Here is a 22,851-nt window from a genome sequence, read left to right on the forward strand (position 1 = left end):
CAACCCCTCCAGAAGCTCCCTAACAAAATCCTTGCCAACCCGTGGCCCAGGTGTGCCTCTCCTGGGGCCTGAGGGGGGCCCAGCAGGGAGGTGGCTGTTCTGGTCCCTACTTAGGAAGACGGAGGCAAAGAAATCATTAAACAGTAAGGGAGAATTATTCACCCCTGCCCCTGCCCTGCTCCTTGCTGCACTGTGGGGATTATCCCATAACCTGGCCCATCTGGAGCCCCATTCACCATGAATAGGGCCCTGGCTGGGCCACTTCAGGGGACAATTGGAGCCTGGCAACTCATCCAGGGGTGTGACAAAGGGGAACACATGCTCCGTCCTGGCTCCTCCACAAAGTATGCTGTGGTGGGAGCCACCTGCCTGTGCCCTTGGATGAGCCACCAGGCTCCTACTGTTCCATGACCCAGCCCTGGCCCCGGCTGCCTCCCTGTGCTGGCCCCAGCTGTGCATCACCTGGGAGGACCCAGATCTGGGAACCAGAGCAGGGCCAGCCTTGGCTGTACGGCCAGGCCAGAGTGGAGGGAGTCCCTGGGACAGCAAAGTGCACGGCAGCACCCGCATCTTTCAAAGCAAGGTGCAGAGGCAGAGATCAGAGGCTGAGCCCAGCCTATAGCTGTGACCCACCCTTTCCCCGTGAAAAGATTGGAGGGCCACGTGACCCCCACCCCTTGGCTGACTGGTGCCATGCCTCTGGAGGAACCACTGGGCTCTTCCTGGAGATAAAGCATGGTGAGGTAGAGTGCGCACAGGAGTCCCAGGGGCTGGCTCCACTCCAGACCCCAGATCTGGGCCGCCCCCCATAGGCAGTGTGCAGCCAGGGCCAGGGTGGGGAGGCAGCTGGGGTCGGGAGGCAGCCAGGGCTGGGGTGGTGTTGCGCCAGGCAACGCTGCTCCCCCTGTGGCCCTTTTCCCTCCTCCTGCAGACTTTCCCACGGGGGCTCATGTTCATGCATGCATATGCACATATTCAGCCCGCCCAAATTATTTTGTTCCTCTGCCTATGCTTGCATGGCAGTTTCCTTGCATGGTAGCTTGGGAATGAACAATGTAATGGAAATAGAGGCTCTTGGAGTATCACAAAGTTTGTATAGAGACAGCACTGCCATGGTACTTATGGCATTCCAATGATGTTTCCTGTAAAACAGAAGTAACACCCAGATGCAGTGGCTTCACATTGGCACTTGTTTGCATAGGATAGATTCTGGAGCCCTTACACCCCTCCACAAGCATTTTGTCACATGAGAATCTTACTGAAATGCTCAGTAAGTCTGGGCAAGTGCTCAGAGTGGTAACCAATATTTCTAAAATCTGACCCCTTTTTACCTACGTATTTTATTATAACTTATTTATACTTGCATAGGACCTAAGGCCACACTCTGAGCTAAAATCCCATGGTCGTCAGTGATTTACAAATGGAGAAATAATGAGTTTCTGCCCTAAAGAACTTACAATTTAGGTGAATTATGAGAGATAATACACCAATATAATATAAATGAAGGTGACTGATATTCCATATGAGAAAATTATTGCTCTTTATTCTTTTATTTCATTTTAAATATTCATATTAATACTACTAACAACAACAACAATAAAAATAAAAGCAAGTGGAAGAAAAGTGAACATCTTTTGTTTATTCAGTAATGTCCTTGATTTTCTCAAAATAGCAACTAACCTGATATTTTTTACAAGTTGTTTTGTAAGCAGGATATAGACTAATTCTAGGATAGCAGCAAAGATAGCAGAAATAATAGAATAGTTTAATAAATTAACTTCAGTAAGTAATATTGAACTATAGAGTCAGTAAGAGAAAGAGTCATAGTGGTGATCAACACATTTACTTTCTCCTTTGTGACTGTACCCTTTTCATTATTCCTGATAGCTTTATTCTAGATGAACATCCTACCCCAGTAACCTGAGAAAAATTAACCTTCAGTGCACTGCAGGAAGACCTGTAAAGATTCAGTTTGTAGATTTTAGTGATTTTTTTTATAGTAACAAAAATAATTTCCAAGGAATTTTACTTCTCGTCCACCCCGCAAACCCCCAATTGTTACTAGTTTTAATTTTTGCATTTACACAGCTTTGGATTAACTCACCACCTGGACAAGAGAGAGGTCAACATTGTATACCTAGACTTCCAAAAGGCCTGTGATCTGGTACCCCATGATGTTCTCATGGGAAAATTGGTTGACTGTGGGCTTAACTGCTCGACAGTTAGGTGAGTAGGAAATTGGCTGTGGGGTAGGACCCAGAGAGTTCTAATGAATGGATCTGTGTCATACTGGTGAGAAGTGGCCAGTGGTGTCCCTCAGGAGTCTGTACTTGATCCAGTACTTTTCAATGTCTTTATCAATGATTTATATGTTGGGGTGAAGAGCTCACTGGCCATGTTCATGAACAACTCCAAATTATGGGAGAGTGTGGTCACACTTGAAAATAGGCTGCAGATACAGGTGGACCTAGACAGGCCTGCAAATTGTGTGGATCAGAACCAGGTGAAGTTCAACATTGAGAAGTGTAAAGTGCTCCATCTGTGGATGAACAATCCCCAATATACTTACAGGCTAGGTGGTGCCAAACTGACTAGCAGCATGACTAAAAAGGACCTAGGGGCAAAAATAGACAAGAGTATAAACATGAGCCATCAGTACGATGTGGTAGCTAGTAGGGCAAACAATACTTACTCTGACATGAATCAACCAATGCTTCTCGAGCAAAACTAAGGAAGTGATTCTTCCACTTTACTCAGCATTGGTGAGGCCACAGCTGAAGTACTGCATCCAGTTCTGGGCACTGCACTTCAACAAGGACATGGAAAAGCCTGAGAAAGTCCAGAGAAGAGCCACCCATATGATCAGAGACTTGCAAGGCAAGCCATACAAGAAAAGGCTGAAGGACTTGGGTCTCTTCAGCCTAAAAAAGAAAAGGATGAGAGGGGACTTGGTAGCAGCTTACCACTATATCAGGGGAATATATCAAGAACTCAGTGAACAATTGTTCACCAGGGCACCCTGGGGGAAAACCAGGGGTAACGGTCACCAACTCCTCAAAGACTGTTTCAGGCTTAACACTAGGAAAAATTTCTTCACAACCAGGGTGTTCAGACTGTGGAATGAACTCCCTCCAGAGGTGGTGCAATCACCTACTCTGGAAATCTTTAAAAGGAGACTGGATGGTCACCTCACTGGGGTCACCTGACCCAAATTGTCTTTCCTGCCTTGTACAGGGTGGCTGGACCCGATGATCTTGTGAGGTCCCTTCTAGCCCTTTACAATCGATGAATATGAATTTATGTATTATATCAATAAAGATAGTATTTATTCAAAAGGCAAAGGTTTGATTCAGTTCACATTTCTGATTCAGTCATCCAGGTTGGAAATACAAACACCAGTTGTTTGCTGCTAACCAATTCCAATGGTATCACAACCTCAACCAAGTAGCAGCCGGAAGTAAATCATCTTTCCATCAAAGAGGAGAAGAGAGGGTAGAGGAAGGAAAAGGAGAGGAATCCTAGCTACAGCTGACTCTCTCCTGCAGAGACCTGCAACTTCTGTGTATGGATCTGTGGCTCAAGAAATGGACTCTGAAGTCACCTCAGGACCCAGCCTGTGGCAAAGACCTTCCTTGAATCAAGGGATTGCTGATAATGATTAACACCACCATATGATCAATGAGACCAATCATCTGTATTTTAAGATACCATTGTGAAGGGAAACTGATGTCAGAAAAAGATTTTTTGGGGGGAGGGGGGTTATGCGCAATAAGCATTGGGAAGGAATAATTTGCATATGAGATCTGATTATTAGCATTTCTTCAATTCTCAGAAGTATTCACTTCTAAATGAGAACAAATAGAAATATTGCGAGAAGTCCCACAAACATTTTCAGCTCCTTGTAAATAGGCACTGTAGCAAAACTTATCTGCCAAAAGGTGAATAGGGAATGCTTTATTTGTTGATTCTTGCAAAACATTTTAAAAATTTGCCATGTATGGAATGATATAAGTAGAAAGTATTATGACATAACTTTATCTTGCAGGTCTCTGCTTCTAATAATTATACATTCTATTCAGTGGTAGTGAGGAATTTATTTAACAACACTATAGGCACTTCCTCACAAGTATGCACATGCCGTTTGCAGTGGTGCATACTGCACATGCCACATGCAGGCATTCACCATGCTGCTAACATGCAGTATGGTGCATTGTTTCGACACCAGGAGATCCCAGTGCCAAAAAAACCTACACCAGAAAAAAGCAGGGCAGCACAAATGGCAGCAGCGTGTGCCATCTGAAACTGGAGCCTGGCCAGTCAGAGCCAGGTTCTGGCTGCCAGCCAGGCTGTATGTGCTCTGATCACCTCTGCTGGAGCCCTGGGAGGCTCCCAGGACCCTAGGTAAGGCGGTGGCCAGTCCAGGTGCTGGCCCCAACCTCCCTTACCCCATCTGGAGTAACTTACTGCACTGCAGAGCACTCGTACATGGGTGTTTCCCAAATATGTGCCACTGCTAGTTGGCTCCAGGGAATGCATGTTCCTGCATGGGGACATGCCTTATAATGTTTTTAGATAAACGGCATATTTATAGCAGCTATAAAATGTCAGAAATTATTAAAGCTATTCTTTATTTAAAAGGAAATATGGAAACACACTATTTATAATAAAGAATTCAGGTTAACAGTGGAAAGAGGGACTGACTGTGTTCATTTATTAAACCCTGAAGTCATAAGGACACAAATGCAAAAATTACTACATTTAATGTTACCCTGTTATGTTTTTCTGGCTGGAAAACAATCGCTGCATGACAGAGAAGTATATTAAAATGCTACCAAAGCAAAAAGATCTCATGTGTGCAACTGTAGAGCACATCTACCAATAAATGTAAGATAACAGCATGTGCAATTTGTACCTACAGGATAGCTATATTACAGGGAATATTAAAAGCCTACACATACTGTGCCTGTCGCTACTTAAATGCCTATCTCTATTTTCTGTTTATTTCTAATATGTTTTAAATTGCTATTTAGAAAAAAATTAAAAAGCTAGGCCTAATGGAGCTACACCAATTGATACCATCTGAGCATCTGGTCTCTTTAAAACTCAGTGGTCTTAAATTAGTTTTCATTTTGTTTTTCACAATGGAATATTTTACTTCATTTGAGTGTTATTAAGACACATTAATGTTGTGTGACTCTGACTCTTGTTGCACTGCCTTGGGTTTATTGCATTTAATCAGGCTTTTCAATTATATCTGCTCAAATATACTGATAAAAAAAGCCACGGCCTCTCCGCTAAGTAGGTTACGAAAAATGCTATGTAATGACATGAGGTTGAGAAGCTAGCAGTGGCACTTACAGAGTGAAAGGATTTAATTGGGCAAGAACAACCTTGGAGGCATATGTGTTTATTATTTAGGACATATATATGCCAGAGGCGAATCCAAATTTACTTCAAATGAGCAATCCCTCCACTATGCAACCTCCACATCAAACTATCTCTGCCTTCAACCATTTTTGCTGATGTTAAATTTAACCGAGTGTTATAACTTTTTAAAAACTTATTCAAATATATTATCCCCACACAAAGAAGTGCAGGAATGAGCTGAGGAAGGAAAAGGTAGAAAGGAAAGAAAAAATAGAGACAAAAATAGTTATGGTGAATCAATAATCATTACAGTGAATCAATTATTATGTTTCATTGAAGGGAGGATCCAGAACTAAAGCAGGGAGAATCCAACAGTCAGAATAATGTGTGGCTCACACAATCCATTTCATGATTCCACAGCTGCAGAATAGTCCAAAATTGGTGTTTAGGATATCAAAATCGACTCACACCCTAGTTTTGTTATAGAATTGTTTAATGTACCAAGTTGTTTAGGACCTGGAGCTTGGTAGCTGTTGAAAAATTTAAATAGCATTTCAGGTAGGCCACCAGAATACGGCCAGTATATAATGTACTTAAAATATGGATTCATTGTAACTGTCGAGTAATAATGAATATATAGTTTCTTTAACCACTAAGCAATTGTGCATAATCTTTTGGAAGTAAGGATTTTTCATCACAATTGTTTATAATTAGATCCTCTCCAGATGCAAACAATGAAATTACAATAATTTTCTGATGTGATACTACAATTGTTTCTCTGACAATCAATCATTAGGTGGAGTATTAGGATTTCTTTACAAACAGGAAGAAAAAACCTGGCTGTGAAGGGAAATTTTTCATTTTAACATGCGTAATATGACTTGAGACTTAGCTGTACCTACAAAATATATTCACAACTGCACCAAAGGCAGCACATTTGTTTTTATGATGTCTTTTTAAGTAATTTGCTAGAAAATTATTTTAAAGATAGAATCGAACTATGGATCCCATCTATGTTTGTTCTTTTATCATGGAAATGAAAGCTAAACAAGACAGCTCTATTTTTAACCCACTTTACAGATCTATTTATTTTTCCTATTACTGTATTAAGTTGATAAGTAATTTCTTTTAACATTGCCTTTTGTTGTATCCAGAAAATTGTATTATTTCAAAACCATTTCCTGCATTTAGTAGTTCTGCTTTTTCCAATCGCTCTACATTAGAAGAATGGAACTGTTTATAAAATCTGGCAGCCCCCTTCCTTTCCACTTTTTTGAATATTCACCTACTTCACCCCTACCTGCCCTTCCTGAAGTCCATTTAATACTGCAGCAAACCGTGCCTTCAGGCAATTACTGAGATAGGCAAACATGACCCCAAAGAGTATTCAACAGGGCAATGCTACTGTATGATGATGAGAGAGTTTTCATGCCTCAGCTATTCTTCCCTCCAGAGAAAGTTATCCTTTTACTTTATAGTGGGGAACTCAGGTAGTTTTAGAACTGTGAACAGGAAAGACTGATCAAGGAGTAAGATGGCTGAATATACTGTCATTGGAATTTCAACAGCCATGTCACTACTGGAAACTTTAACCTTCCCCAAAGACAAAAAGTCTTTTTCCAAAAGATGTTCAACTCATCTTATGAGTACAACTAGTAGCAAAGAAACTTGACGCAGAATAATGGAAATTTTAAAAAGTATGGTTTTTATAGATGCAAAATTCAATTTAAAAAAATTATTTAAAAAGTGGACTTCAAATTATGTATTTCCAGAGGAAGACAGCATATTCTCTACCCATTCATACCATTTAGATACAAAATCTAGGCTTACACTATAATAAAAGATAAGAAAAAACTCTAGAAGACTTTTTGCTCTGAATGCTTTTCTCCATCAATACTGACATTGTAATCATCTCTCAAACTCAATTATGAGTGATTTACAACACATTTCTAATGCATTTTCATAATTTCAGTCTTCCTTATGGCTCAGTCAAGCTATTTTCCAAGAATCCAGATCAGGCAGCTAACAAGGTTGTGGAAATATATCATTCCTAGATGCAGCTAATATTGTCATATTAACCCAATAGTTCCTCCCAGCAGTTGTTACTAAAATAATGACAGTTTTCACAAACCATCAAAGCTAAGTTCTATTGGAAGCTATATTGTAACCCAATAAAAAAAATTATGTATATAGTAGAAACTCCTGTTTCTTGGTGTGGCACTTGATCCTAAAGTAGCAAAGTCAAGCTGAAGTTTTACCATTGGTTTCATCTGCCACATGAGCAGGCTCAGGGTGATCAACAATAATTTCACTCAGCTGGCTTTGACAATTCCTTTTAGGCAGATCCCAAAGCGGTACAGTGAGCAGTTACTTCTTCTCAGACATTTATAGAGTTCTGCCTCCTCTTCTCTGTATAGGTGAGCCATCTCAGGAAATTTGTGATATTCCCTGGACTTTGGAATAAGATAAGCCCCTTGCATCTTGACTTAAATCAACTTCTTGCTACCAGGAAACTTTCACAATGCCTGCCATGGCTGATTGGAATTCGCTCTCACAAATAATGAACAGCAGGATGCCAATTTGCCAGCCAGGCTAAGACACAGATGATATTGGGAAAAAGAGAACACATTGTGATGAATACCAGCTACTAAGGATGTTTTCTCATTGATAAAAGTGTGGACTCTTTAATCTCCTGATGGATTTTTTGTACCTACTCTAAATGAAAATAATATAACGTTCAATTTTCTTTTTCCATTTTTAGGCAAGAGACTTAAAGGGAATGAGGTTTTCTACCATTTAAACACTGGCTTTAAACAAAGTTGCCTCCAAGAATGGATAATAAGTAGGGTACGTGATTCATACCAAGAAAAACTGTGTTATATTCCTGACTACAGACTTCCAATTTGACCATGGACAAGTCATTTAATTTGCCCTAGGCATCAGTTTCCCATCTCTAAAAATGGGAAAAACTCACAAGGTTGTTATGAGGCTATAATTCATGACTGAATATAAGGTGATCAGAGATTACAGTAATTAAAGGTATCTATGTACATAGGCCTCCTTGGGCACTTATATGTAGTATAGGGGCATAAAGTTTATTTAAAAGGGGAAAAAAAACAGTCCACAAGAAAGGTTGCATGCCTAAATTTGAGTCATCCATGACATTTTGTGAAACCATGGACTTAACTTACCGTATAATTGACAAACATTTATAAGAGAAATATTTTTGTACACTTAAAATCCCCCTTTAATTTTTAAAGAACTGATCCTCAGGTGTGAACAAATTACTCAGAGTGAATAAATTTTACTGTAAATAGTTCTGATCTTTACAAATATACTGTCTATAAGTGATGAATAGTTTACTGAAAAATTGGAGGGACAGTCAAGAAATATATTTACTATGCATATTTAAAGTTCTCCTTTACTGACTGTACTGTAGGGTTGGACAAAGAGGTTATCTTGATACTGAGTCCTGTAAGCTTAAATAGAAAGCAGCCCTTTCCTGATTCCAAATTATCCATAACCCTTATTATATATACATGGGTGTAAACAATAAACAGATAACAAGTATTGAAAGTTCATATATTGTGATTAAAATCAAATGTATTATTTTGTCATATTATTAATGTCAGTTTTGCTTTTGGCAAATAAATATGACTAAAATGTTTTATACCTGAATACTCAGAAATCACTGAATAAAGCAGGGATAGAAAATTAACAGCTTTGTTAGTGAAAAAGTCACTAATACTTATTTTATGTATTCAGTCATCTCTACCCCAAGGCTGCTTTAACAAATAGGTAGCAGGAAGACAACTAAAAGAACCTTCTTCGTAACTCCTTTAAGAGCATTCACCGAGAATCATTTGAACTCACAGAAAGAGAGGTCAAAGTCACTGTACCATTGGATGGTTGGCATAAAGATCCAGGGGTTCAGTCTGCTATCTCTGCCTGCTACTTTAAATGTTTCATTATCCTACAGTGATGATGTTCTTTGGGCTCTTTCATCTGAAGTAATAATTTAGCATGGCTGTTTTAAAGCCAGCATATTGAGATAAATAGCCTACTAAAGGATCGAGAGAGCAATAAAGATACACAAGACAATGTCTGACATGCTAGGCTTTTCTCTACTGTCTTGCAACATTTTATGTCCTCCTTTTTGTCTACGCCAAGTGAGCACACAGTAGCTACTGAATGCTGCTAAATCAGAATACTAGTATGGTGCACACATTCATTAGGCCAAATTCTTCAGTGCTGCTCAGGAGGGATTGTAAGCATAGGTAGATTTAAAGCACTTATTTCTTAGGATTTGCTCACTTTGCACGGGGTTGGTCTCTCAAGTACTTGTAGAACACCTTAAGGTTTGTTCTAACTTACATTGTCTGAAGGAGACATTATAACTTTATTTGACTGGTAGCCAATGTTATGCAGATTTGCAACAGTACAATAGTTTAAACTCTAGCCTAATGCAGAAGAGAGTTTCTCCATCCTGGAACCTCACTTCCTGAGTTGGCTGTGCCAGCAAGATTCAATCCCTAGCCTAAATTAGAACACCCTAACGACTGCTCTAAAATTAACTGATACATGAGCACTGTCACTATTGATATAGGGAGGAACTGGACATGATTCTATTTCCTCTAGCATGCAGCAATGGCTAAATTAACACCAGCCATTACATGCCATAGTGTCATTGTTGTCTCCTCTCCACTGGAGGAAATCAGACTATACCTTGATGCCTAGTCTTATTGTTGGTATGAACATTCAGAAAATGTTATTTAAAGATTATCAAATGGATAAGTAATATGTTTGTGAATAATTAGGCATAGAATATACTTTGTGGCACTTTATTTCTTCATTGCTATCTTCATTTCCCAGCAAAGACTTTTACATATGACATGTAAAATATACCTGTCAATATGATATTTCAACTTAATAAAGAAACATGAGGGGAAAAATGTTTGTTGTTAGAACTATGGGACCCATGAGGATTGACTGTCTGCCAACAGATCACTTAATTACAATAGTACATTAAGATAAAATAGAAGAGTCTGTAAATACGTTCTGTTTAACAAAATAATAGCTCTGAACAATTTTTTGTGATAAAGTAGAAACCAGACTAAATACTATTTAGTCATTTATGCAGCTTAATAGATACACAACAAGATAAATATTTAATTACCAATCTGACACTGTTGATCAGTTATAAACAAAACACCGTTTACCCTGCACAGTTCTGATTAACACTGCAAAAATAAAAAAAAAGGGCAGGACTGGAAGATAATATAAAGAAATAGGAAAACATTAATTTTATACTTTCTGTGACAGATTCTCTGGTCCTTACTCAATTTTATTTGTACATGTCTTTTATAACGGATATTTGCCTTACTATGGGGACTAAAGCTAAAAGATTTGCAGATGTATTTCTACAACAGCCCAATTCCAATCTAGAGATATGAAGAATTCAAGCAATGAGACTAGGTATGTGAAGAATGGGAGCTGCCTGTGGCCCTGTGTAAGTAATTATAGCCATGTACAGACATTTATCTTCTTCTCAAAGAGCTGCTGCTCTCCCAGTATAAGCCATGAGAGTACAGACATTCAGGATTTTTCTCAAAGAGCAACAATGGGGCCATTCTGGGAGAAAAATAACTTGGAAATAATCAGGGTTAAATCACTCCCAGAAGAGTTTCTTTTAGGAGAGTGAATTTCCATACAAATTTACTTCTAAGAGAAGCCACAGCACAATCCCCCACCTTCTCCAGGTGTTGCAACACCTACCTCCCACCCCTACCCCCCCCCACACACACACAAACACAGACCCTGGGAGACAGTGTGCCACTCAGGTTGGACTCTACTTCTTCAGATGACCAAGGAGAAGAGAATGTTCCCTTCACATTCTCCACATTGTGCTGCAGGGAGCCACTGGATGACCCTGAACAGTTTGGGTCAGCCAATCAGGTCGCCCTTTACATTGCCGCCATCTCTCTTCAGGCAGACTGAGGGAGCCTGCAGGACACATTGAAATCTCCTGGCTGTGCAGCATCGGCAGTGTAAGCTTTTTATCCTTCAGGAGCTCAACATTCAAATGACTGTTCAAGGATTTCTGGGTAAGGTGTTTGTTTTTAACCAGGAAAACAAATCTGTGTAAGTATTCATAAGCCATTGCTGGCAGATGTTTGTCTAATCTTCTCTTTTAAAAACCCTGCTGTGATCAGGGTTTTGTCACTCTGTTAGAGTAACAAGTCCCACTGTTTAACTGCCTTCATATTTAGGAAGTTCTTTCTCCTACTATTTATCTAAATCAGCCTTGCTACAAATTAAGCTGATTGCTTTTTGTTCCACATTTAGTAGAGATGAAGGATGGCTAGCAACCTCTATATAACAACCATTTACACAATTAAATACTTTTACCATGTTTCTAGTCTTCTCTAGTTTAGTGCCTAGTCTAGTCTTCTGTAGACTCTCTCCAATTGCATACATCATTTTTTTTTTATATGGTCCCCTAAAACACATATGGTACTACAGCTGAAAGCACTTTAGCACTGAGTAGAACTATTACTTCCTATGTCTGACATATGTATTAATACAACCCTAAGTGAGGTTTGTTTTTAATGAAATAGCACCCCTTTGTTGCTTTAGATGGAGTTTATGGTTCATTATATCCCTCTGTCCTCCAGCATTCTCCAGAATTCTAATCCTGTCTTACAAATTGTTTGCAATCCCTACCAGCAGTTTTTCCATGTATTGGTGTGACCAAAGTGGCAGATGAAAGAGAAATAGGTTATTTTTCTACTGGAGTGAATAATATTGGGCAAAGATTGAATATATCTGTAAGCATCACCTGGGCTTCAGGGACTTTATTATACCCCAGAGCTCAAATGAGTATGAAGTTCTTGCCAGGTATTTCATTTAGCTTTGGAAATAAGTTACTGTAGTGCAAAGAATGAATATGAGCAAAATCACTGTGTTACAACAGCACAGATTACAATACACATAGAAAGTACTACAGAAAGAGAAAACAGTCCCCCTTCCTCATCTATCAATCTCACTTTATCCATTGCTAAATCACAGACATTCTGTACCAGCCTTGGAACAGTTTTTCAATGAGAGAGAAAACTAATGCATCAACTGAAACTATATGGCATATTTGTAGACAGAATATTATTATTTCCACTTCAAAATCTGATGCTGATGAGTTATCTCCAAACTCAGAGTGAAATTATTTGACAAGTCTGGAGTATTGTGTTCAGTTTCGGACACACACACACACACACACGCATGCTACAGAAAGGATATGGACAAATTGGAGAGACTCCAGCAGAGGGCAGCAAAAATGGTGAGGGGGCTGGGGGAGGTGACTTATGAGGAAAGACTGAGGGAACTGGGCTCATTTAGTTTAGAGAATGGGACAATGAGAAGGGATTTAATAGTAGCCTTCAACTACCTGAAGCGGGGTTCAGAAGAAGATGGAGGTAAACTGTTCTCAGTGGTGGCAGATAACACAAGAAGGAGCAATGGTCTGAAGTTGCAGCAAGGGAAGTTTACATTAGTTACTAGGCAGAATTTTCCCTCTAGGAGGGTAGTAAAACACTGGAATAGGTTACCCAGAAAAGTGAAAGAAGCTCCAGCCTTGGCGGTTTCCAAAACCTGGTTAGACAAAGTTTGACTGGAATAATCCAGTTGGGGCTGGTCCTGCTTTGTGCAGGGGATTGGACTAGATGACCTCCTGAGGTCCCTTCCAACCATAACTCAATGATTCTATGAATTCCTTGAAAACTTCCAAATATTCCAGATAAATTCACTCAGAATGCACCAATTGCATTTCTCAAATGTTACTATAGCCTTTGTTAAACATTAATTTTAGGAAGCACCTGGAACTCTTAACCCCTAGATTGTCCACACATTAACACCTGAAGCTAATTTTAAGCACTTGCTTGACACTCACTTATGACACACCAGAGCAGGAATACCTCTGATCTGTGTTACCCAGCTTGTGCTGCACAAAAAGTATAGCCAGTCTAGGCTACACCTTATGGTGAACACCCCACCCACCCTCTCTCCCCCACTGGCCCAGTTTGGCACCCTCCATGACCTCTCTAGCACCCCAGATCTTCACCCTCACACACACACTTGCTTGTGGCTGCCCATGGTGTTTGTCTCAGGGGAACAGGCAGGGATGGGTTAACATGCCTGCCTGGCCATCATTGCTCCCACTGCTGCTGCTGATCTCTGGGCTGGTTCAGCCCTAGGAAGAGTAGCAGCCCAGCAGTGACAGTGGTGGGAGTCAGGCAGGCAAAATAACCTTTCCCTTCCTGCTGCTTTGGGACAGACAACAAAGGCTTCTAAAAGTAAGTGGTGGGAGAAGCCCAGAAGGACAGACAGGGAACCCTAAAGGTGGAGGAACCAGGGAAGGAAGGGGCAGGGAAGTGGGCAGGGAAAAAGTCTAGAGGCAGGGAGTAGGGATTCTTACTTTTCAGTCGTCCAGGTTCCTGCTGGCCTGAATATGTGACTGTTCCAAACTTTAGCTAGTACCAATCAACATTTGAGCAGCCCACAGTATAATGTGTAACAAGACCCTAAGTTGCTGTTTTATCCATTTATTCTAATGGCATACATATAGGCAACAGAAACAGCAAATCAGCACCTTCAGAGTTAATATTTCTTATTTATCTATAACAAATCCCAGCTATCCTAGAAAGCTATTGCCCATTAGCTGTCTCTTCACTTTATTTTTGTTAGTACCAAATAATTACTGCTCATTCACCTGCCCTTCTGTGTCGTGTCCTGCTGTGCTTAACCATATCCCAACTTAAAACTCACCCATTCACTGAGGCTTAATAGGCGCTAACACAGACTTTCTGCCCATCTTTGCCCTATTCCTGCATATGTGGCTAGACTGTTATGGAACCCTGGGAAAGAGAAGACAAGAGTGGGTGTGACAAATTAGGAAGGGAAAGGAAAGGGAACAGGTGCTGAAATGAGGGGAAGGCAGTCCCCCTACTTCTCTCCAATGGTAAGGCTCTCATTGCTACACAGTGCATGTACACGTTCATTAATGTTCTGTAGTTACTGCACATTAAGTTTAGTACATGGATAGCCAAGTACTAAATCAATGCGCAGTAACTCATGCTACTGAACTGTAGCAACGACGCACAGGGTTTTTTGGATATTAACTGCGCAGTAGCCTAATACTACTGTGCAGTAGTGTATTAACATGGTTTTTGCCCAGCACACTGCTGTACAGTGTCATTAGGCTACTGTGCAATTAGTGTCTCATGTAGATGCAACCAATTTATTTCCTACCTATGGGGACTTTTTACCATCTTATTCCATCTATACTTTTACCAGAGCCTGACAAAGGGACTTTAAATCTGAACACTTGCAGAAAAGGACAATTTTCTTGTGATTATCCAGTTGGTCTAATAAAAGGTATCATTTTGGAACCAAGAATTCTAGTTTTCTGTATGTTTTTTTGTCTCAGACTAACCTGGCAACCAAGTACACCCCAGTAACTGTTAGGCATCCTCCACATCCAGTTCTTAGGCTGTCTGGATATTTCTGCCATCCAAAATGCTTTATTAGCTCAATTAGAAACCTATTTGACAAAATGCCTCCCATCTCTAAGCCAAATATCTTGTTCACATATCAGGGAAATAGTCCCAGTTCTTCTGCCATCCACCTAGAGGAGGGCTTCATCATTATCATCAGCTGTTGAGTTGAACAGAACAAGAGCCTGGATAGACTGACCCTTTGAATATTCAAATACCTGATTTGCATAAACACACAGACCACAAATGGGCTGTAAACAAAGTTAAGAGTATGGAGTAATCTTTCAAAGTAAGTAGGTCTGAATCTTGTTTTATTCATATCCTTATTCTTAAAGGTGCTCTGTAAAATAAAGTTGATATTTCAGGCGTAGGTGGAGAATAAGCTTGTCTGAGGAAAATTGGACTTAGCTGCAATTACCAGTATGATAGAAAGTTAGCTACATGCTGTTATCTTTGGCCTCTAAAGCCAGCATTTATATTAATACAGAAGCAAATACCCCTGCCCCCTGTTCTACTAATCACTGTTTTCACATTAGGTTTATATGTGCAACTGTCTGCACCTACTTTGGGCAGGATCAAAATCAGAATGTTTTCATGCAAATATTTCTTTATAATAAATAAAAAGGAGAAAAGAAAATCAGATGTACAAAAATATTTCAGGAAAAAATGCCTCTGAAGAGAATGTTTTTGCAAGTTTTCTGAACAGCCCCAGCATGCCATTCAGACCAGCTCAAGCAGGACTAAATTGCTTTGAAGAGTATTTCCTGTTACCAAGCAAATGTTAGCTAAAGTGAGCTTTTACCGTTTTAAATGCCTAATTACTATTGATTACTTTATTTGTTTAAGCACATGAAAAAAGGCTGATGTGCAACATTATATTAATAACAAATCTCATCTTTAAGTTGTAATGGTTGCATAAGAGCATGGCTGCGACTTCTCAAATAAGATTTGCGGTCCCAGAGGAAGACAGTTCTCATTGTAAGGTAATGCATTGTTCCTTTAGATTAGTTCTCACTTAGCATTACCAGGTACATTATAAAGGGCCTTGTATTCACAAAAAAAGGAAGTAATGGAATAATGAGTCCAAGGCTTGGAATACATGGAAATGTTTCTCTCCAAGAAAAGACCCCTACATTTAGAAAACAGGGAGGAACCACAATGGAAAGGGAAACAGTAAATAAACTCATGTCAAGTATGAAGAAAAATGAAGTCAATGTTAGATTTGCTTCTGACAAGTGAGTGCAGGATTATAGACTAATAACCAAATATGTATTTACTGCTGTGCCTCTTTTTAGGGCATGTCTGAGGTGAAGTATACCACTGATATTTTCACTTGCTTATTTTTGCTTTGGGGGTTATTTTGTGGCAACCATCAAACCTCCTGGATCATGGTGTATACATGAGGGCCACCCAGACCTTCAATGCATATGCCTGGGCAGAAATTTTTTGGAGAAGAAGAGACTACCCAGACCTTCAATCCTCCTTTTAGAACCTGAAGTCTAGGTGTTTGGTGCCTCCATGGCTGTAGCTGTATAAGTGTCCAGGAACTGAACCCAGGTCTCTAGCGTGGGAGACAAGGATTCTGCCACTGAACCACAGGAGATTTGCATTGGGTGTAGGGTAAAGCAAAATATTAGTAACCATGCTCTTCTACTTCCTCTGACCCCATTTCTTGTCCTCTTTTGTACCTTTCTTTTGCTGTGAAAAGTCAAACTCTTTCTTAATTAGCTGACAATATTTCCTACAGCTACGATGGCAGAATGTGCTGTAAAATAAATGTGGTTACAACTACAAGGCTTCACTCCTTTCCCTCTGCCTTCAAGACCAAATATGTTATCAGTAGTTAACTTCCACATACTCAGGAACTCAGAACCCAACAGATCTTGAACTTTTTGTTTGCACTGCAGAGGGATGCACAGCAGGCAGCCCTCAATGCTATCTGTGCTCCTGTGCTCTACTACAACAGCAATGCTGAGCTTTGAAAAATAATTATTGTCACAGTATTCCTTTTAATGAATAGAGGAAAACTTAAAATTAAAAAAAAAAAACCCAAGTGTCTTTGAACTTAACTCAGTAAAATAACATTGAATGAAATCAAAAGTAACCTGAAGAAAAAAAAAATCTCTTTCATTTCAGTATTCCTTTTGAAAGTAAGAAATCAAAGGCAAGGAGTCTGGTGTACATGTAAGAACATTAGCATGTGATTTCTTTCTGCAGCCTAAATGATACTCATTAGTCTTCAAATATCTATTTTTTCCCATCAGCCAACACTAGAGCATGTATGTTTCTGTCTTAATGCAGTGACTTACTAAGTTCCATACACTTTCCTGCCTATTTAATGGGATAATATTTCTCTTGGTTTTTACTTAAAAACCAAGTCCTCCCTGGTTTATCATTGCACATTGTCTTATAAGTACATGAGAAGAGTAAAATAAATGGAAATAAGCAGCAGAATTACCTGAAATACATGCTTTCTAGTTTGCAGTAACCTTTAAAAATATAGAGCTGAAAGATAGGTTTGTCATCAGGCACACATCAGAGGCAATGTTTAACTGCTGCTGCAGAAACAGGTGCAGGAAGAAACTATGATTTTTAATTATTCCCATTACTTTGGGGGGGATAATAATTAAGTACAGACTAATAGATTAATGCCCTTTCCAAAACAGTTCAGTTTCACTGGCTGGTTTATTGTGGGGTTCCAGACAAAGTTTCAGGTTTTCCATGCCCCAATCCTCCTACTCCCCATCACTGCTAGGTACTAGGAACTGCTGCATGACAACAACAGACAATAGACAGCTTATCACTTTGCAACCTGAGTAGCATTTTGTAGGATTCGCTAAGATACAGAAAATGTTAAAATAAATGTGTTCTACAAATTGTCAGTGCTGAGTTCTAGATAATCAGATATCTTATTTTTCAATATCACAAAGATACTATGAATGAAAACCAAATAGAAAAAGTAGCTGATCTTACCCGATGTTGTCTTCACCACTTCTGTAGTGTTTCTCAGTCCAACAAATGAAAATTGGTAGAGCCTCCAAGATCTGGTGTCTCCAACTTCCACAGAACTGCGCTTCCACTGGTAAATAATCTCTTCCCTTGGGTAGCCATCTTCAAGTTAATCAAATACAGTTTCACAATCATTTCCATTAGTTGTAATTTTCTTTTGTGAGAAATATCATTTTTTATTTATCCAGAAAAATATGGAAATGTATATGCTACTGGGAATGTTTGCTACTATTCTTTATTATTACCATTTATATACATTGATATTGTATTATTAATCTGGAACTGAGTCTTTTTTTCTAAAGTTAGGTTTTGAGTTTATCTGTTTTTGGTTCCCAAACTGAAAGATCTAGAGTGAAAAGTTGGCTGTACTGAGGTCAGTGGAAAAAATTTCTATTGACATTAGTAGAGAATTCGTTATCTGAGTTCTAAGTGACCAAGTGCCCCTGGCTTCAGCTGTTGTATGGGGAGTGACACCCGTATACAACCACTATGAGAACTTTACAAGATTTTAATACAATGTAACACTCATAATGTCAAGTGGTAGGCATAAAATAAGCATTATGAATATGTAACTTTTCTTACACATACTGTGTGTCACAGAACACATACTGTTCTCAGGAAATATTTTTACCGGTGCATCTATAGAAAGTACACATTTATAAAATAAGGTTCTGGTCACCTGCTTTTAATCAAACTGAAGACAATACAGCTATGCTGATTTACACAGGCTTAAAGTCTAACTATGACTCTATTATAACTCAGCTATATAAATACAAATCAAGTTAGCATAGATGATTTTTTGAGTTGTATAGATAGCTGTAAGTGTACTGCTTACAGCTTGAAAATTCCAGTGGGCAGGAATGTTCATCCATTGGGAAATTGTGTAACTGTAACTGACACTCAGCATCTATCGTCAATCTAGGAAAAAAGAGATGACAAGGATTTAATATCAGAATGTACAAAGCATGCTATTAAAATTTCTACTGAAATCTACAGCGGAGCACAAAACATTGTATTGTATAATTAAACAATGCATAAAATTCTACACTTACATGGTGTACAGTGAGCATAATTAAAACATCAAGATTTATCTATTCTATTCATTTTCCTATTACAACTATAGGACGCTGGTTGCTATACATGGATATTTCTGAGCAGTACATCTTGCCTTTTTAATTGTACTAAGCACACTCTATATATATGTATTTGCTGCTGACAAAAGAATGTGCTTTGTGGTGTGACATCAGGTAACAGTATTATTCATGAGTTGCAAAGTCAGGATTGAACTATGCAGGTCATCCCAAACCAGTACCAGTATAACTGGTCATAGTATGCAACCTTGTATTATTTAGATGTATTTCACAAGGGAAAACAAATGTTTAAAAAATTGAAGAGTTTAAAAATGTGTATCGAAAACTAACCTCTTCAGCATTATTGTTCAATGGGACCTGACAGATGTGACAGTGGCATTGACACATGTGACAGTTTATTGCACAATTAGCCACTGAAAGTGTTCTATAGCCATGCACAGACAGAAGTGCACAGCTTCAGAGTGCTTTAAAAATGCCCAATCAGGAGACCAATCTGAACCTTCACTGTATGAGGTTTCAGATGAAAGCATTCCAAAGCAGAGCACTGTCATTATCATCTGTCAGTGCTGCGGGGAGCAGGACTCGGCTGACGCAGCTGAGCTCTGGTGGCCACACTGTCTTTGGAACGGGAGGAGGGGAAGGGAGCAGAGGGAGCTCATTCTGGGGGCTGCCCAGCCAGTGCTGGAGGGTGGGGCAGGTGGATTGGAGCCCCAAGTTTGGGGGAATAGAGCGAGTTCCTGCTAAACATGAATTACAGTGGTAAGCTTAATGTCTGCCAGTACCCTATATGTAGTCTCCACAATATGGGATGTGTTACATGGTATTTACATCAGAGGGAATCGGTAGGGGAAGAAAGAAGTCTTGAAAAGCCTAGTGGAGCAAAAAGAACTGCATAGTGCAGTACTACCTGTGGTTTCTTCTCCTCCTTCTGCAATTCCTATTGAAACTCATAATATCTTTGGTAAAAACATTTACTGGTCCATCTTAGCCCCTCTCTGAGTTTGTATTGCCTCCTGAGTCTTGTATGTTTATATTTTCTGACTTCTGGTTTCTACTGAGTGTGAGAATAAAGAAGGTAGGGGGAGTAAAGGCCACTAATCTTCCTGACCAGCTAAATCTATCCATTAATGATCAGGGACCTGATCCCGCTGCCCTTGAAGTAAATAAGAGTTTTATCTGTGACTGAAATGAAAGCAGAAAACATCTATTGATTCTTTGTACTCAGAATATTGCCTTTCCTTCCTCCTCATCAATTCTTCTTCAGAATCATCACATATACACTAAGAAGGCAAAACATTCTGCCCATGGTATTGATACTATCTGCTCTCAATATAGATTTTTCATTGGTGCCTGTGTTTCCAACAGTTTGAACTTGCTACCTAGTCAGTAAGTTCAGTGACAGTTTTGATTTGTTTTCCATTGTGGGGACATTTACATTTCATTCACTTGCATAAGCCCAGTTGGATTTTTCACGAATGCAATAAAGCTTAAATCTGAGTGACTCAGTCTACTTTTAGATTGCTTTTAGTTAGCTAGGACATAGTCTCACAAATTGAGAGATTCTTATTATTTTGATTGGAAAACCACTTGAGATTTGCTATTTGTCACAAGAGTGATCAGCAGCAATAAGTATGTGACAGATTTTTTAGTGTGGATCTGAGATAAGGTGATCCTACTTCACCTTGGACTCAAACTAGGATTTAAGATCAGAATGTAAACATTACGGCTGCGTCCAGGTGAGTGCAGATATTTGGTTCCCTGGGGACAAGTAGCAGTGGTGCACCTTGCACTACTGGTACTTGTCCCCAGGAAACTAACATGCCATGAGGCAAGTTACCCTGGTTGGGGTAGGGGAGGCTCGGGCCAGCCCTGGGCTGGCCCCAGTAGCCTTACTTGGGGTACTGGGGGACTCCTGGGGCTGCAGCAGTGGCAATTCTGCCACGTAGAGCCTGGCCAGCAGTGACAGTATGGCTTCAGGTGGCCTAGCTCTGCTTTTGAGTGGCATATGCTGCCTGTGCATGAACTGCTCTGCTTTTTTCCCTCACAGGTTTTGTTGATCCTTGGATATGCAGGGGTCAAAAAAAAAACCAAAAAAAAAACATGGAAAAAAAATATGCAGGGGTCAAAAAAAACCCATGGGAAAAAAATGCAGAGCAGTGTATGCACAGGCAGTGCTCCTTTGCAGTCTGAAAAACATCTAAATGTGCGATATGTGGCACTGCAGACATGTTTGCAGTGCAACATACTGCATGGCCCTGCTTGTCTGGATGCGGCCTACTAGCATTACTCCTATATAATAGAAGGTAATGGGGCTTTTACCCCATTACTGAAAAAGAGAGTCAGGAAGCAACCAACCGACTCCAGAGCCCTGGAGAATCTCTTAGGAACAGAGAGGCCTTTAAGGAAAATGGCTGCTTGCCCCCCGTGTGGAAAACACAATCAGGGCTGTGACTGATGGGCCTGATGGGGAAGTAGTGGGTCAGGTGACCCAGGGGGTAATGGCTACAGGCTTCGTAACTATAGCACCACTGTGGAAGCTCCAGGCAAAGGAACTCCAGGCCACAGGGGGCTGGATGAAGCTCAGTAACACCAGGCATTAAAGTAAAGTTATTTTTGTTAAGTGTTTATTCGTTATCATCTTGGTATGAGGCAGACCCAGGCTGGAAGTAAATTTCAGTGTAAGAGCAACTAGCTTATACCCGTGGTTAAGTTTAAAACCAGAGGGCTGGAAACAACAGTTAGGGGAGGCTTGGAGGCAGCAGGGAGCACCTGGAGCAATGGTGCCACTGTTTCTAGAGGATGCAACTAAATTGGGAATCAGAGCCTGCAGTTAAAAAACCCATGTAAGCAGGTCCAGACCGGGAAAAGGCTAGAAGGCTGAGGGGCACAGAGCCTGAGAGGGTGACACTGCAGCTAAGGAGCCAAGGTCCGGGGCAGTCGAGATGGGGTGAGGGGTAGAGCCAGAGTAAGATGGCTAAAACCAGAATGTCAAAGCCCTGATACATTTAAGCCCTGAGGGGTCAAGTGTTTTGTTGAGTGTCTCTCTCCAAATTTATACCTAGTGATACGTGTGAGGCATGGGCATGGTTATAAGAGAGGACAGAGGCCACAATTCCAGCCCTGAAGGCAATTAGGGCAATGGAGCCAGAGCCATGAAGACAGAGAAATTGTGGGCTGTGCAGTAGGTACAGAGGCAGAGACAAGCCTCTAAATAAAGCTGGCAAAGATGAGCCTAAGGAGGAGCAGGGTAGGAAGCTTGAGCTCCCTGGTCTCTGAAAGCCACCTCCCTACTTTACTTCAACATCAAAGTGTGGCAGGTAAGACACCAGGATGAGACCCTGAGAGCAGGGCAGCCACTCCGGTTCAATACCGCCTTTGGTGCCTGTCCCATAACACAGGACAACTGACTACATGTTAAAATCCAGTCATTAAAGAGAGAAACTGAGTGGCTTGAAGACAAAGGTAGTAAAGCTCAGACAGCAAAAACAGTGTAGGTTAAGGTATGATGTCCAATTTAACATTTCAAAAGTAGATCAGGATCTGATTTAACAGACTAACTTTGATTTGCCATAGATTTTTATGGTAATCATTGTTTTATCACATCTTAAAATATAATGCATAATGAATGTAAGATAACTACATAATAAAAATCTTTTGGTAAGTCAGATAGTTCTTCAAATATCTTGAACATTTTCTTATCTAAGGTTTCAGATCTGTTCATTAGAATTATGATGGGTGTTTTCGCTTTCAATATGTAGATTTTCAGTAGACAACAAAAAAAGCATCTTATAAAACCACAATTTGTAGCTTGAAATGGTCCTCAGTTCTAAAATAATCTG

The 22,851-nt window shown here is 40.0% G+C and overlaps 1 protein-coding gene across 2 annotated transcripts in view; it reads right to left on the reverse strand.

Moving 5' to 3' along the window:
* The window catches only part of GABRG2 (gamma-aminobutyric acid type A receptor gamma2 subunit), a 119,581-nt gene that overhangs the window by 48,331 nt on the left and 48,399 nt on the right, over window positions 1-22,851 (reverse strand). For both annotated transcript variants that reach the window (XM_019534880.1, XM_019534879.1), the window contains exons 5-6: window positions 18,757-18,839; window positions 17,886-18,023 (exon numbers count right to left, since the gene is read on the reverse strand). In XM_019534880.1, coding sequence (XP_019390425.1) covers window positions 17,886-18,023; window positions 18,757-18,839 — 221 coding nt within the window. The remainder of the gene's footprint in view (window positions 1-17,885; window positions 18,024-18,756; window positions 18,840-22,851) is intronic.

The sequence above is a fragment of the Crocodylus porosus genome, unplaced genomic scaffold (assembly GCF_001723895.1).
Source record: "Crocodylus porosus isolate Cpor-Errol unplaced genomic scaffold, CroPor_comp1, whole genome shotgun sequence".
NCBI lineage: Eukaryota > Metazoa > Chordata > Crocodylia > Crocodylidae > Crocodylus > Crocodylus porosus.